The sequence below is a fragment of the Mus musculus genome, chromosome 11 (genome assembly GCF_000001635.26).
Source record: "Mus musculus strain C57BL/6J chromosome 11, GRCm38.p6 C57BL/6J".
Taxonomy (NCBI): domain Eukaryota; kingdom Metazoa; phylum Chordata; class Mammalia; order Rodentia; family Muridae; genus Mus; species Mus musculus.
The window spans coordinates 85,013,634-85,030,579 of record NC_000077.6 but is presented as its reverse complement, the minus strand read 5'-3'; the positions used below and the strand labels follow the sequence as shown (position 1 = coordinate 85,030,579).

The window sequence follows — 16,946 nt, the reverse complement described above, 5'->3', positions numbered from 1 at the left end:
CCCGCCCCCCTACAGAACTACCTGACTCTTCTGGATGATGAGGATCACAGATTGGAATATTTGAAAATCCAGGATGAGCAGCACCTGGTAATTGAAGGTACAAAATGGAAATGTGCATCTATATTAGATTGAGAAAGCAATTGTGGTTGCTATTGTGGTTTGGCTTGTTATGGGATTTTTGGTGCATTTGGTGTTTTGGTTTGGTATTTATTTTTGTATTTTTGAGATAGAGTAGTCCAGGCTGTAGACCTTGAACTACACAGAATAGCTGAGGAAAACCTCTGACTTCTGATCCTTTTGCCTCTGCCTCCCAAATGATGGCATCGATTTTTAGTTTAGGGTAAGACTTTAAAGAATTACTCACTAGAAATCCCATCTTAAAATTTTTCTTAAGATAGTTAGCATTATATTTTTTATGTTAAAGTAGACCCACTGAACTTCTAGTATCTCTCACCTGCTAGATTTTTTTCAAAAGAAGAATGATCTGTTTGTAGCCTTAGGCTAACCGAGGAAGAAAAATGTGGATGGCAACAGGTAAATTAACTTGTAAGTTATGAAGTTTTATAAAATTTTCAGACTACCACTTTGAGTTTGAATGAATATACCAATATTTTCCTCTCAATACTAGAGATTGAATTTAGGATCTCATGTATGTGAGATAATTATGTTATGTTCTCAGCTCCTCTCTTACACTTCCATTATCCATCAGCACTGGTCCCTTGACCAACAGTGTGATTTCCACATTCAGCCATAATTTACAAATGGGCACATTCATGTTGTTGAAATTGTGGCATCCTTTCCCATAATATCTCATGGAAACACTGCTAGGTACACCTGATTCAATTAGTATATCACCTCTATCGGTGATTGTAAGTTTAACAAAAAGGTTTTCATATTTCTGATGTTTTAAATTTGGGAAATTTTACTAAGCTTAATTTACTTTTGTAGATGGTTAAATATAATTTTACTTTAAATTGGTAATTGAATTATAACTTTAAGGTCCTCAGAAGAAAGAGTTATAAATGAACAAACTATAATAACATGCATGTGTGAAGATTTTTTGTATACTAACCTGGAAAAAAAAATCAATGAGAAAAAAAAAAGTAATGATGTAGCTCTGTTTGAGTACTTGCCTAGCATGCTAGCATGCATGAATTTTATTACTTCACCACATAAAGCCAGCCATAGGGTGTGTACCTGTAATCCCAGCACTCGGGAAGTGGAGCCTGGTTAATTTTGACTATATATAACAAGTTTGGGACCAGCCTGGGCTACATGAAATACTCAGACTATAAAAAGACTTGCAGTTGTTTCAGAGCTAGTTACTAAAATATACTTAATTGTTTTTAAAGTTCTGATTTAGCAATAACTTTTGTAACATAGAACTTGAATGAATATTAATTGTTTGAACAATAAGTTAATACATTCCAATCTGTCTTTCCAGTTCGAAACAAAGATATGAGTTGGCCTGAAGAAATGTCTTTTATAGCAAACAGTAGCAAAATAGATAGACATAAAGGTAAGTCAGCATATTATTTTCAGTCTTTTTTGTTGTAGTTGGAAACACTCTCACTATGTCAACTAGGCTATGCTTGAACACTTGATCCTCCCCCTGCCTCTAAAAAGCTAAGATTATAGGTGTTTGCCACCAGCCCTGGCTTAGAGACAGTCCAAAACTTACTCTTTCTTGTTCTTGTTGAGTAAACTCTGTCAAGTTGTTTTTCTGATTTCTTTCTAACTCTGCAAATAAATAATTTATATACTAGATGATAAACTTTTGGTGGTGATATACTTTGTAACTCCATCTTTTGAGATGAAGCAGCATTCTAGACCAGGCTGGGCTCAAAGTAAAACCCTGTCTCAAAACAAAATTAGTAAGATCCAGGAAAGTATCTCAGATGATAAAGTACTTAGTATACAATTGTGAGGATCCAAATTCAGATCACTAGAACCCATGTAAAAACTCAGGCACAGTAGTATACACTTAAAAATCTCAGCAGTGGGTCGACAAAAATAGGATTCCTGGCCAGGCAACCCAGCCAATTGATGAGCATAATTTCTATGATCCTATCATAAAAGTAAACCCACATCAACCTCTGATCTTCAAATACCACATATGTATACATACAAATAATTATCCACATACATATTTTTTGTTGTTTTGTTTGAAAACAGTGTCTGGTAAGAAATGTTAAGGTAGATATGACCAAATTATATTGTATTACATATATGAAATTCTCAAAAGAATAATCTTTTTAATTTTTAAATTTTATTTTTTACTTTATGTGTATGGGTGTTTTGAATGCAAGTATAAAGTATGTCTGTGCACCACAGGTGTGCCTGGTACCCTCAGGGTTCAACATTAGTAGATTTTTGGGTCTGGAGTTATAAATAGTTGTGAACCTCTACCTGGGTGCTAAGAATCAAAACCAGGTCCTCTGGAAAAGCAGCAAGTGCTCTTAACTACTGGACCACTCCTCAAAGAATAAGTTAGTTAGTTAGTTAGACCACCCCTCAAAGTTAGGTTGGTTTGGTTTTTTGAGACAGGGTTTCTCTGTGTATCCCTTGCTGTCCTGAAACTCAATGAGAAGGTCAGACTGGCTTGAACTCAGAGATTTAGCCTGGCTCTGTCTCCTAAGTGCTGGGATTAAGGCATGCACAATCACTGACTGGCTTTTTTTTTTTTAATAAATTGTTTTAAATTTCTTTTTCTTTTTGAAATCTAAGATTTTACTATATGGCCCAGAGTACATGATTTTTCCAGTCCAACCTTCCTAGTACTAGAATCACAGGTGTATACAATCCTTGGAGAACTTAACTCTAGGATGTTTTTCTTGTTGTTTTAAACAGGATCTCAATTGAACTCTTAATCCTCTTGCTTCCACCTCCCAAGTATTGCGATTATGTGTGTGTGCTACCATGACTAGCATGAGATACCAACAGCCACACAATAGGAAGCATTTCTAGGTCACAGATGAGCAAGGATCATCATGATTGGCAAAGACACTCCATGGAAAACGTACATAAAAGACCCTGATGCAATTGGTTTTTTTTTTTGTTTTTTTTTTTTTTTAAAGATTAGCACCATTTATCTGACTAAAAGAATTTTTTTAAATCACCATGTTGAAAAGTGTAGTAGCACATATGGTAACACATGCCTATAAGGCCTGTACATGGAAGGGTAACGCAGGAGGATTCCAGCATTACCCTTTGAGGGCCAGCTTCTGTTATTCAGTAAGTCTGTCAAAAAAAGAAAGGAAAACCAGAATAACTAAATTAAATACAAATAACGATTCCACAGCATATTACTATTGCTAGTCTTTTGTGTTATTTGTTGCAGTTCCCACAGAAAAGGGCGCCACAGGTCTGAGTAACCTGGGAAACACATGCTTCATGAACTCAAGCATCCAGTGTGTCAGCAATACACAACCACTGACACAGTACTTTATCTCAGGGAGGCATCTTTATGAACTCAACAGGTAATCTTTGGACCCACCAGCAGTTTTCCTTCTGTAGCTTTGATCTGAAATCTAGTACTGCTTAAATCTCCTTTTCCTTTAACTTTAAAGACGAAACGTTATGCCATTGCCTTGTCAAATATGGAATAAGGGCCTATCTCTTGATAGGTAGTTTTGTGCCCACATGAGTGTGAATTATGGAGAAATCTTTGGCGACAAATTTTTCTCTCAAACTTCTAGGACAAATCCCATTGGTATGAAAGGCCATATGGCTAAATGTTATGGCGATTTGGTGCAAGAACTTTGGAGTGGAACTCAGAAGAATGTTGCCCCCTTAAAGCTCCGGGTAAGCAGACTAAAATACTACGAAATGTGTAATTCCTTAATATTTCTTTTACTACTTTTATTACATTTTCTCTATTTAACTTTTTCAATAATTTTTTTAAATCTTTCACTAAGTGTAGCCTAAATACCCAATGTTTGTATGTGTTCAAGTAAATGAAAAATACTGTTGTATATGTAGATAACAGGAAGAAAAGACTAAAGAAATAGTCCTTCTTTGAGATATTGTTCATTTTACAAACTTAACAACTGCTTTTCTTGTAAGAAGAGTAAACCCTTTTGATACTCTTTGACTACTAGCATTGCTAAGTTATTTGTAAATCTTGAACGTTAAAAAATATGCTCTTAGGCCTCTAACAGTAAAAACTAAGATAAAACAAGACAAGAGTAGGTAAATAGAAGAAAACATTTATATAGACTAAGACATCTTTCCATGTGAGGAATTGCCATTTTACTATTTATATAAATACAAATTTATAAATATAAATTAAATATCTGTGTGAATGAATAGATAATTTGCTTCAGTAGTGTTTTAGGGTTTTATTGCTGTGTTGAGACATCATGACCACAGTAACTCTTATGAAGGAAAGCTTTAATTGGGACTGGTTTACAGTTTAGAGGTTTAGTCCATTATCACCATGTTGGGAAACATGGCAGCATGCAGACAGAGATGGTGCTGGAGAAGGATCTGAGAGTTCTACATCTGTATCCATAGGCAGCAGGAAGAGAGAGCAGCACTGGACCTGGCTTGAGATTCTGAAACCTCAGAGCCACCCCCAGTGACACATTTTCTCCAACAAGACCACACACCCCAAATAGTGCCACTCCCTATGGGTTTATAGGGACCATTTTCATTCAAACCACCACAGATGGTATCAATGGCCAAAATGCCTCTTATTTTTCTGGTTACTTGAGATTAAAGTTAGAATAACTCTTAACTAGAACTTGTTTGCTGAAATAGAAGAAGACTAAATATTGTGCCATATATTTATTTTTTCTGATGCTTATCTGTGATTGAATTGTGGAACATGCTCATTCCAAATTTTATAGGATAGTAAATAGTGACAATTACTTCTCATTTTTATAGTGGACCATAGCAAAATATGCTCCCAGGTTTAATGGATTCCAGCAACAAGACTCCCAAGAACTTCTGGCTTTCCTCTTGGATGGTCTTCATGAAGATCTCAACCGAGTCCACGAGAAACCATATGTAGAACTAAAAGACAGTGACGGCCGACCCGACTGGGAAGTAGCTGCAGAGGTTTGTTAGTTTTGAGTGTCTTTTGTTGTTTTTAAAAAGTCTTGTGTTCTACCTACTTAGCTGGGCAACTCCTTTTCTTTTTCCTTTTCCTTTTCCCTTTTCTTTTCTTTTCTTTTCTTTTTTTATGCCTTTTGGTGGGTAAGCTGGGCAGTGTATATGTACACAGGCAATGTATAGGCTAGAGGTTCATGTTGAATATCTTACCTATGTCCCACCTTATTTTGGAGATAGTGTCTTTCACTGAACTTCGCTGCTTTAGGGGACTGGCTAACCAGCAGGCTCCAGGGAGTTTCCTGTCTGTACTTCCTAGCACTAATATTATAGACATGCACCAAGACCCTATGTTAATATGGAGTAGTTTTTGTTGGCCAACTATTGCTGAGTGTGTGCCTCCCCTGGGGTATGGTTAACATACCCAGTGTCAATCTATTCAAGAAAACTAATTTTGACACTTCTAGTAGCTATCAACCTCAAATAGCTTCTTGATTGGGGCTTAGATTTTATGCCCTCTTCTCTTTCTCTGTGCTAGGATGTTCCTGGTTTGAACTGGGGCAGGTCTTATATGTACAGTCAAAATTTCTGTGACTTTGTATGTGCATCTAGCCCTGTTGTGTCTAGAAAACACTGGAGTGGTTTTTTTTTTTTTTTTTTTTTAATCTCATCTTTCACCTCTTGGATCTTGTAATCTTCCTCATAGATCTCTGAGGCTTGAGGAGAAGGATGAGATAAAGACATACTATTTAGTAATGAGCTCTCCAGAGTCTCTTATTCTATGCATGTTGTCTAATTATGAATCTCTGTCTTAATTCTCATCTGCAAGAAGAGGCTTCTCTGATGACAGCTCAGTAAGACACTGACCCATAGGGGTATAACAGTATGTTGGCAGGAATCATTTTGCTATGTTCACTTAATAGAAAATTATAGGTTTTCCTGTAGGGCCTATGACTTATCTAGTCTCAGATTCTTAGCCCCATTAACAGCGTCAAGTATGGGTTCTATCTTATGGAGCAGGCCTTCTATCCAATCAAAAGGTAGTTGTTTGTTCCCAATATGTTTGTGCCACTATTGCATAAATAGGTATATCTTGCAGGTGGGTCACTATTACAGCTCACAAGGTTCATAGATGAGTAAGATAATTGTTTACTTTTCCTGTAGCTTTTATAATGCCTTCCAACACTGTAAACATAAGTCAATAAAGGTGAAGCTTGGGCTGGTGAGATGGCTCAGTTGGTAAGAGCACCCGACTGCTCTTCCGAAGGTCTGAAGTTCAAATCCCAGCAACCACATGGTGGCTTACAACCATCCGTAAAGAGATCTGACTCCCTCTTCTGGAGTATCTGAGGATCGCTACAGTGTACTTATATGTAATAAATAAATATTTTAAAAAAAATAAAATAAAGGTGAAGCTTATAATTAAGAACCAGCTCAATTTCTCTATGTTCAATGACATAACCATGTGGTATCTTGCCAGGCAGTGGTCGTGCACGCCTTTAATCCCAGCACTTGGGAGGCAGAGACAGGCAGAGTTCGAGGTTAGACTGATCTACAGAGTGAGTTCCAAGATAGCCAGGGCTACACAGAGGAACCCTGTCTCAAAAAACCAAAAGAATGTGGTATCTTCAGCATCTTCAGCAGTAGGGTCTTACATCAGATTGTTGAGGGTAACCAGAAATAATGACAATAACGTGTAATGTTTGGGAGAATCTATGAGATAACCTTTGGCCAACAATTCAGAAAGATATAAGAAATTCGTGGAATTTATTTGGTTTTGTTTGGTAATATATGATGGGTAATTGGAGCTCTCTATGAAGCCCTGGCTGTCCTGGGATTTGCTGTGTAGACCAGGCTAGCCTCGAACTCACAGAGATCTGCTTATTCTGCCTTAAGAGTGCTAAGATTAGGCTGGGCGTGGTGACGCATGCCTTTGATCCCAGCACTCGGGAGGCAGAGGCAGGTGGATTTCTGAGTTCAAGGCCAGCCTGGTCTACAAAGTGAGGTCCAGGACAGCCAGGGCTATACAGAGAAACCCTGTCTCAAAAAACCAAAAAAAAAAAAAAAGAGTGCTAAGATTGGGGGGTGGGGTTTGGGGGACTTTTGGGGTAGCATTGGAAATGTAAATGAAGAAAATACCTAATTAAAGAAGAAAGAAAGGAAGGAAGGAAGGAAGGAAGGAAGGAAGGAAGGGTGTTAAGATTAAAGATGTATACCAACCATGCTCTGCTTGGTTTTGAGTTTCTTATAAAAGCAATAAATGCAATGTTTTGACCACAAATATATGTGGCACAATTTAAATTTGAACAAAAGTGTTCTGTGGTTAGAGTTTAAATCCAATATACTCAACCAGTATTTTTAGATTGTATTGAAAGGCTTATCTTTTGAATTTTGAAAATAAAATTTTATAATTCTTTTCCTTGATAGGCCTGGGACAACCATCTAAGGAGAAATAGATCAATTGTTGTACCACAAATATATGTGGCACAATTTAAATTTGAACAAAAGTGTTCTGTGGTTAGAGTTTAAATCCAATATACTCAACCAGTATTTTTAGATTGTATTGAAAGGCTTATCTTTTGAATTTTGAAAATAAAATTTTATAATTCTTTTCCTTGATAGGCCTGGGACAACCATCTAAGGAGAAATAGATCAATTGTTGTGGACTTGTTCCATGGTCAGCTAAGATCCCAAGTCAAATGCAAGACATGTGGGCATATAAGTGTCCGATTCGACCCTTTTAATTTTTTGTCTTTACCACTACCAATGGACAGTTACATGCATTTAGAAATAACAGGTAGGTCACAGAGTTCTGAAAAACTGATTCATTTTTTTTTCTTTATTTGGTAGCCTGACTTCATAGTTATGTGTTTGCAATGAGTTTTCATCAATGTGAGAAGTCAGCATGTTAATAATCCACATTAAGGCACTATTTCAGGTTTCAAAGGTTTGGAGGCTGTTGCTGTGATCATTAATGCGTTTCTTAAATTCCAGACGTGGAAGAAACTTCACAAAGTGTGTTAAGCCAATCAGAAGTCTTTATCAGATAGACATAAAAAAAATCTTGTATTATTATTATTCCTGTTTTATTTTAGTATTTACATTTTTAAAAAAATTGTAAACTTGAATGTTTGCTATTTGCAAGTCAGGTATATATCCATTATGTAAGACTTTTATTGTAATCTGCATTTTACTAATAAAAGGTCTTTTTCTTTACTAGTAATTAAATTAGATGGTACTACCCCCATACGATATGGACTAAGACTGAATATGGATGAAAAGTATACAGGTTTGAAAAAGCAGCTGAGTGATCTCTGTGGACTTAAATCAGAACAAATCCTTTTTGCAGAAGTGCATAGTTCAAACATAAAGGTAATATCAATTGCTTTTTCTAGAAAATCTGATTTTATTCTTCAAAGATAGGTTTCTTAATGATTTCAGTTATTATGTTAATATCTTAGTCAATATTCTGTTGATAGGCTCCCATAGTCCACATTAACCTCAGCACCACTGTCTTCCATGTTCCTACTAGAATGGTCTGAGTTAATTCTCTAGGACCCATATGGTAGATAGAGAGAATTGACTCCTGAAAGTTGTCCTCTGACTGACATACATGAGCTCACACACACCTAAATCAGAACAAAAAATGTTTCCCCTTTCTCCTTTTCTCTTCTCCCTTTCCTCTTTTCCCTTTTCCCTTTCCCTTTTTATCTTGAGTCAGAGGCTCACTATGTACTTCTGGCTGTCCTGGAGCTCTCTATATAAAACAGGCTGGCCCTTAACTCTTAAGAGGTCCACTTGCTTCTGCTGAGATAAAGGCATTTAGCATCACACCCAGATTGTATACAATTTTCTAATCAAGAAATTTGAAAATGTTGTCTACCAGAAAAGAGAAATAATAAATAAGGAAAATAATAAATAATAAAAAGAGAAATAAATAAAAGAGAAATAATAAATAAGAGAAATAATAAATAAGCATTTTGAGAGAAGGGAATTATCTAAGACTGCTTATATGAAGGGTAGCCACTACAGTCTAGTGTTAAGATTCCCCCATCAACTGTCACTAAAATTTTTCTCTGGTTATTTTCTATATTTTAAAAAATTTTATTTCGTTTTAGTTTTATTTTAAATGTATATGTATGTGTGTCTCTGTGTGGGTATATGCATTTAAGTGGCGATGCCTTCAGAGGTACCCCAGGAACTAGGGTTATCTGATACTGTTCTGGGAGTTAAACCCAGATCCTTTGGAAAAATAAGTGCTCTTAACCACAGAGCCATCTCTCTGGCCCTTTTTCTTTTTGATGTATGGGTGTTTTGCCTATGTGTATATCTTTGTATCGGCGACATACGTGTCTGGTGCCTGCAGAGGCCAGAAGATACCCCTGGAATTGGAACTTCAAACATTTGTGATCTGCCATGTAAGTGCTGAGAATCATCATTCTTGGGTCCTCTGGAGGAGCAGCCAGTATTCTGAACCATCTCTCTAGCTCCTTCTATATTTAGGAATATGTATTTATAAACATAAATCAGCCCTTTACACTAGAAGCCTTTGTTTTAGCCTCTTACCCAGTCACAGATCAAAGATAACTCAGAAAGTAAAATAGGGCATCGAAACATGTTTAGATTTTTTTCCTTGTCATTATTCCTTAAACAATAGTCTTTACAACTATTTACATCACATTTTTTTTCTGTTAAGTATTAGGTAATGGTGATTTAGATGAAGTGTATAAACAATATGCAATACTCTTCCATTGCATCTACAGGCAGTGGAAGGTCAGCAAAGGGCATCGAATGTCCTAGAACTGCAGTTCTGGTAGTTGTGGACTGCCTTGTGAGTGCTGAGGGCCCATTCTGGGTCGTCCATAAGAACAACCGTTTCTCTTAACTGATGAGCTAGCTAGCTCTCCAGTTTCCATTGACTATGTTTTACTTTTCAAAATGCTAATAAATTAGAAAATAAGTAAATTCACCTTCCTCCTACCTCAACCTTCCAAGAAGCTATGATTACAGACACCTGTCCTCTGAACAGAACCTTGCCAGGTTGACATTTTTTGTTAATGTTGGGTTTTTTTGAGACAGAGTTTCACTCTATGTAGCCTACCTAGCTTGTGTCTCACTGTGTAGACCAGCCTGGCCTTGAACTCAAAGAGATTCCCCTTCTCTGCTGGAATTAAAGGTGTGTGCCATCACACCCAGGCTGAGTTGACTTTAAAAAAAAAAAAAAAAAAAAAAAAGTAAAGAGATCTGCCAGGGGCCAGGGTTTCCAGTTTAGATAGTTGAGACAAAAGGCAAAACTTCCAGGCACCCACAGCATACTGTGGACAGCGACAAGTGTTTTCTTTGTAAGTTATTGTATCCACCATTCACCTTCAGTTAGCCAAAGAAGATTGTTTTTACTAACGTGGAGATTTATACCTTTAATCCCAGCAGAAGTAGAGGTAGGCAGATCTCTGTGAGCTGGAGATGATCTTGATCTACAAAGTGAGTTCCAGAACTATATAATGAGAACTTGTCTTTAAAAAAAATGCTGTACATCACAGAGATAATTTTTCTATCTTATCTAAAACCTTTTCTTTCTTATTTGCTTATTTTTGTTTTTTTGGTTTTGTTTGTTTGTTTGTTTGTTTGTTTTTCTTTCTTTCTTTCTGTAGAACTTCCCTCAGGACAACCAAAAAGTTCGACTCTCAGTGAGTGGATTTTTGTGTGCATTTGAAATTCCTATTCCTGCATCTCCAGTTTCAGCTTGCAGTCCAATTCAAACAGGTAAGATAGAACTTGAGTTCCTTCTTATGAGTGCAGTGTTGAACATTGATCTAGGGCCAGCAAAACGGTTCAGCTGATAAAGAAAGAGGTTTGCAGCCAAGTCTAATGACCTGAGTTCAGCCTCAGCACTCCTAAAGGAGAAAACTGAGTCCTGCAAATTGTTCTCTGACTTCCACATGCATACTGTGGTATGTGCTTATATTCACATATGTGCATATATACATAAATATAGTCAACATTGGTCTAAGAGTTAAAATCTTTTTTATATATGTTATGCTCAAAAGAATTTTTGAGCCCAGAAGAAACCTTTGACTGGAGAATTTTCTAAGAACTCTTAATAACCATTTGACTCATATCTTTCTTTTGATTAATAGAAAATCTAAAATTCAGAAACAGTAAACAAACCAAGTAGGTAGCTCTTAGCTCATATATACACCATTAACATTCACATCTAATAGTAAAATGGCACAGATGGTCTGAAAGGAACCTACTACCAGAAAATATAAACAACAAACTTAGCTAAATAGGAATTTGTCATCTAGTTATTACACATGCTTTAATATGATTGGTCAATCAGTCCTTTTGGCTTCATATACTTTGTCCTTTTATTGTGGTGCTAAGTGTCTAACCTAAGGTTTTAGACATGCTAGGCCAATGCTGTGCCTCTTAGCAGCCTCTTGTGTAAGAGTATTTTGCCAAGAAGATGCAAGCAACCATGTACATGTCTACTTACCCCAGAAAGTAAGCCATGGCAGATCAAAAGTATCGACAGTACCAAAGTCCAATTAGGTGAACCAATAAGTTTTTATTGGTGTTACTATAGGACTATTGGTGAGGGGTTACTTACAGGAGCAGGGATGACTCAAAAAAGCAGCTGCATCACCAAGAAGCCCATCGTAGCCCTAGTGAAGACTCAAGAAATCTATATCTCAAAGCTCTCTGCACAGCTTGAGGCTGCTCCCATAGTCTGAGAAATCTCTGCACTCAGCAGATTTGCTGTTAAGTCTCCTTCCCCAAACTTACTGCTTCTATAAGGCTGCAAGTTTCCACTTTGTCACACATGTGACATTTTGTTTGTTGCCTGATCTTCTGGGCCTCGCCTTTCTTCTTGGAAGAATGTTTCAACTAGGAGGAAAAATGCTATTTGAGACAGTGTTACACTTGTGTCTCAGATTGGCCATGGTCTTACTGTTTAGTCTAAGATATCCTTGAATTTATGATCCTTCTCCCTCTGTCTTCTAAGTGCTGAGATTATATGTATAAACCTGTTATGCCCAGGGATTCTTCCTTGACAGCTTATCATTAGGTTGATTCTCCTACTATAAAGTACTTCATAGAAAGTGAAGGTCTTCTCATTGTAAGAATGATGGTGAAGGTGAGTCAGTAGATGATTTCATGTTTTCTGTTTAGCACATCACTGTTAAGTGATGGAAACTATCATCTCTGTCCTCCAATATGGTATCCATAGTTACATAGGCTATCGAGCATTTGAAATGTAGGTAGCTAGCTAGACTCAACCCTACTCACTAAGAGAATACATTTTTATCTGAATTTTCATTTAAAAAATAACAACTGGCTTAAAGCCAAATTGGATAGAATATTTTGAGAGAAATGGAGAGTTTTAAAAAAGAGGAAAGAGCAGATGAATGATAGAGACATTTGTACACCACATACTCAAGGGATTGTTGCAGAAGCTCTACTGGACAGTTACCACAGTTCTTTCTTTGCCCTTTAGTCATAAGCATGAGTTATAAAAATAAATTCTAAACTTTAAAATTGTCAATAAATTTAGAATTACTTGGTCTATGCCTTCTCTCTGTCCTGAAAGTCAACCCTGTCAATGTTCAAGACTCACAATACTTGAGAAAAGAGCAAACATAATGATACAAGGTTGTGATATTGTGCACATCTCTGCATTTATAGATTGCTCTTCTTCTCCATCTACAAATGGACTGTTTACCTTGACTACCAATGGGGATCTGCCTCGACCTATATTCATCCCCAATGGAATGCCAAATACAGTTGTACCATGTGGAACTGAGAAGAATGTCACAAATGGAATAGTGAATGGTCATATGCCGCCTCTTCCTGATGACCCCTTTACAGGCTACATCATTGCAGTCCACCGAAAAATGGTTAGTTAAATATAATGCAACTTACTGTTGGTCATGTCAGCCCTCATTGGTGAAATGCAGTTATTTTGTTGCTTTCAAGTGTTTCTTGAACATACTCTCATTATATCATATATGCTTATCCATGTCATATGTGATTGCTGTTATAGGAAATAATGTTCCTTACTATATATATATATATATATATATATATATTTTTTTTTTTTTTGAGACAGGGTTTCTCTGTATAGCCCTGACTGTCCTAGAACTCACTTTGTAGACCAGGCTGGCCTTGAACTCAGAAATCTGCCTGCCTCTGCCTCCCAAGTGCTGGGATTAAAGGCGTGCGCCACCATGCCCAGCTCCTTACTATATTTTAAGAGGCAGCAGAATGCTGGGTGAGAGGTGATGCCCACCTCCAATCCGAACACTGGAAAGACTGAGATGAGAGAATCATGAGTTGGAGGCCATAGGCCTCCAACTCATGATTAAGACTATGCTTCAAACATACCAAAACTAAGAGTGCAAGGTAGCCAGTACACACAAGTAATGCTTTCCTTTTGGGTTGATGAGATGGCTCAGTGGTTAAGAGCACTGACTGTTCTTCTGGAGGTCATGAGTTCAAATCCCAGCAACCACATGGTGGCTCACAACCATCCGTAATGAGAAACAAATAAAACATCTATGGGCCGGAGCAAGCAAGAGGGAGAAGGGAAAGGGGGAGTAATGCTTTTCCTAAAATGTGTGTTGCACATGTTTAGGCTTATACATCTCTGTCATGTAAATGTGGGTTTCTTTGGAAAATATTTTATTATTACCATTGTGTGGTTTTTGGAGGACATAAGAATCATCTTTTTTTTTTAATTATTTATTTTATTTATATGAATACACTGTAGCTGTCTTGCATCAGAAGAGGGCTTCAGATCCCATTATAGATGGTTGTGAGCCACCATGTGGTTGCTGGGATTTGAACTCAGGACCTTCAGAAGAGCAGCAGTGCTCTTAACAGCCAAGCCATCTCTCCAGCCCCACAAGAATGTTCTTTGACAAGTTTTTGGTAATTCTTCCTTGCTAAATCAACTCCTTCCATTGAAGGCTAATTTTCAAATTTTTTAAATTAAAATACTTGAGGGTGGGACTGAAGAGATTGTTTTTTAGTGAAGAGCACTGACTGCTCTTCTAGAAGACCCAAGTTTGGATTCTTGTATCTACATTGCAGCTCATGACCTACTGTTACTCTAGTTTCAGGGGATCCAGTGCTGTCTTCTGGACGTCCATGGGCACTGCATGCATGTGCTATACAAACGTAACATGCGAGAAAAACACCCATACACATAAAACAAAAATAAATATTTTTTTTAATGTGTGGGAAGGTGAGGTTGGTAAGATGTCTTAGTAGTTATAGCACTTGCCAGACAACCATGAGGATAAGTTAAGAGTTTGGATTCCCAGAACCTGTGTAATGCCAGCTGGGGGTCTTAGCTAGCCAACTTGTCATTGCAGCTCAGAAGACAGACACAGGAAATTCCCAGAGCAAACTGGCTAGCAAGACTGGCTGTGTCAGCAAACTTCGGGTTTAATTAAGACAACCTGCCTCATCCCAGCACTTGGAGAGCAGAGGCAGGCAGATCTTTGAGTGTGAGGCCAACCTGGTCTACAGAGGAAGTTCTAGGACAGCCAGGGATACACAGAGAAATCCTGTCTGGAAAAAACCAAAACAAAAACAAACAAAGCAAAATAAGAACCTGCTTCCATGAACTAACTGTAAGAGTGATCAAAGATTGTTTCCACCATCAACCTTGGGCCTTAATGGGTGTGTGAACACATATGAAAACGAAAAAAAGACTTGAAAACTGGTTAGTAAGTGATCGGGTCATAGTGGCAACTTAGAAAAAGAAAAAGAGAACTATACCAGTAATTGCACAAACTGTACTATAGCTCTAATTCTGCTACTGGACAATCAGTTGAACCCTTTAGGCTTTGATATCAGCATCTTGTAAAACAAAAGAGTTGGAGTTATGTACACATTTAATCCAGCGCTTTAGAGGCAGAGACAGGTGAATCTCTCAGAGTTTGAGGCCAGCCTGGTCGACACAACAAATTTCAGGACAGCTGTGACTACACAGTGAGACCCTGTTTCAAAAATTTTAAATTAATAAGAGAGTCAGTTTGTTAGGTAACTTCTAAGAGCTATTAGTTACCTCTGCCACTGTTTATAACTCACTCTTTGGCTAGGGGGTATTGTTTAGTAATAGAGTATTTACTTCGCACCAAAAGTGGGGAGAGAAAAGAAAAAGAGAACAAATTGTATCCTCATTTATTATATTTATTGGCTAAAATATACTACCCTGATCATAAGAAGAGAATAAAAGTCATTGCATACCTGTAAACTCAGCCCTTAAGCTGCTGAAACAGGATGACCTTGAGTTCTGGCCAGTCTTGGCATACATAGTAAGACTCTTTTTTTGTTTGTTTGTTTGTTTTTGTTTTAAAGATTTATTTATTTATTATATGCAAGTACACTGTGGCTGTCTTCAGACACTCCAGAAGAGGGCACCAGATCTCATTACAGATAGTTGTGAGCCACCATGTGGTTGCTGGGAATTGAACTCAGGACCTTCGGAAGAGCAGTCAGTGCTCTTAACTGCTGAGCCATCTCTCCAGCCACAAGACTCTGTTTTTAAAAAAACAAAAAGCAAAAATTGTTGGGACTAGAGAGATGGCTCAGCACTTAAGAGCATTGGCTGCTCTTCCAGACCATTGTTCAATTCCCAGCATCTACATAGCAGCTCACACCTGCCTGTAACAGCAGTGGGCTTCTGGCAAACACCCTCGCACATGCAGGCAGAAAACCAATGAACATAAAATAAAAATAAATTACATATATTTTAAATGTTTAAAGGGAAATTAGGAAGGAGGAGAAAGGAAAGGGAAATGAGCTTTGTGGAGAGACAATATTAGTGTGTTTAAAAAAACAAGCATATTAATTCTTCAATTATGTAAATGACAATAAATGAGTTAATGTTTTATTTTCCAAGGACTTTTATAACAACTTAAAAACAAGGTATGATTTAACAAAAATTCCTTTACAGTCTAGAAACTAAAAGTCTGAAATCAAGGTGCCAAGAGATGACTCCCTCCAAAAGACTCTAGCAGACTTTTCCTTGGCTCCTCTACCTTCTGTTTCTGAGCATCCCTTAGCTTGTGGCTATGTAACTGCGCATTTCCTACCTGTTCATCTGAACTTTTCCTTCTGCCTCTGCCTTTCTCTAACAAAGATATGTGCCATTTGATTTTCTTATATTATTTGATCTTATTTTAAGACTATCAACTTGGGGCTGGAGAGATGGCTCAGCAGTCAAAAGTGTTTGTTACCTAACACTCAGGTCAGTGGCTCACAACCTCCTGTAAATCCAGCTGCAGGGTATCTAGTGTCCTCTTCTGTCGTCTACTGGTACCTGAACATATGTGGCATATTCACAGATACACACACAGATATACACAAATAAAAATAATATAAACTGACTCTCTTTTTCAAAAAATAAATGAGGTAGGCAGTGGTGGTGCATGCCTTTAATCCCAGCACTTGGGAGGCAAAGGCAGGCAGATCTCTAAGAGTTTGAAGCTAGCCCGGTCTACAGAGTGAGTTTCAGGACAGCCAAGGTTACACAGAGAAACCGTGTTGAGCGGGGGTTGGTGGGGGGGGGGGGGTGAAAAAATTTGGCAGGGTGTATGTGAAGGACTCATAATTATATATGTAAAAACTCTTTGCCATTAAGATTGAATTTACCAATTACAGAATTTAGACAAATACACACCATTTATCTCTATAAATACTTTAACCATATTTTTTAAATTGTGTATCTAAAACCCCATTTCAGTACAAATAAACTTCACAAATCACACAGGAAGCATCTATATAGAAAACAATAGTGGAAATAGAATAATAGGGGCTGGAGAGATGGCTCAGCAGTTAAAAGCACTGACCACTCTTCCAGAGGTCCTGAGTTCAATTCCCAG

At 37.4% G+C, this 16,946-nt stretch overlaps 1 protein-coding gene across 5 annotated transcripts in view; it reads left to right on the top strand.

Annotated features, from left to right (window-relative positions):
- Window positions 1-16,946, top strand: part of Usp32 (ubiquitin specific peptidase 32) — a 155,845-nt gene that overhangs the window by 109,702 nt on the left and 29,197 nt on the right. For 4 of the 5 annotated variants that reach the window (XM_030245970.1, XM_030245969.1, XM_011248990.1 and 1 more), the window contains exons 18-26: window positions 16-97; window positions 1,445-1,519; window positions 3,341-3,479; window positions 3,699-3,804; window positions 4,888-5,061; window positions 7,675-7,849; window positions 8,273-8,424; window positions 10,704-10,815; window positions 12,739-12,950. In XM_030245970.1, the coding sequence (XP_030101830.1) occupies window positions 16-97; window positions 1,445-1,519; window positions 3,341-3,479; window positions 3,699-3,804; window positions 4,888-5,061; window positions 7,675-7,849; window positions 8,273-8,424; window positions 10,704-10,815; window positions 12,739-12,950 (1,227 nt within the window). Of the gene's footprint in view, window positions 1-15; window positions 98-1,444; window positions 1,520-3,340; window positions 3,480-3,698; window positions 3,805-4,887; window positions 5,062-7,479; window positions 7,597-7,674; window positions 7,850-8,272; window positions 8,425-10,703; window positions 10,816-12,738; window positions 12,951-16,946 lie in introns of those variants that run through there. The other variant, XM_011248991.1, reaches the window with a different exon arrangement.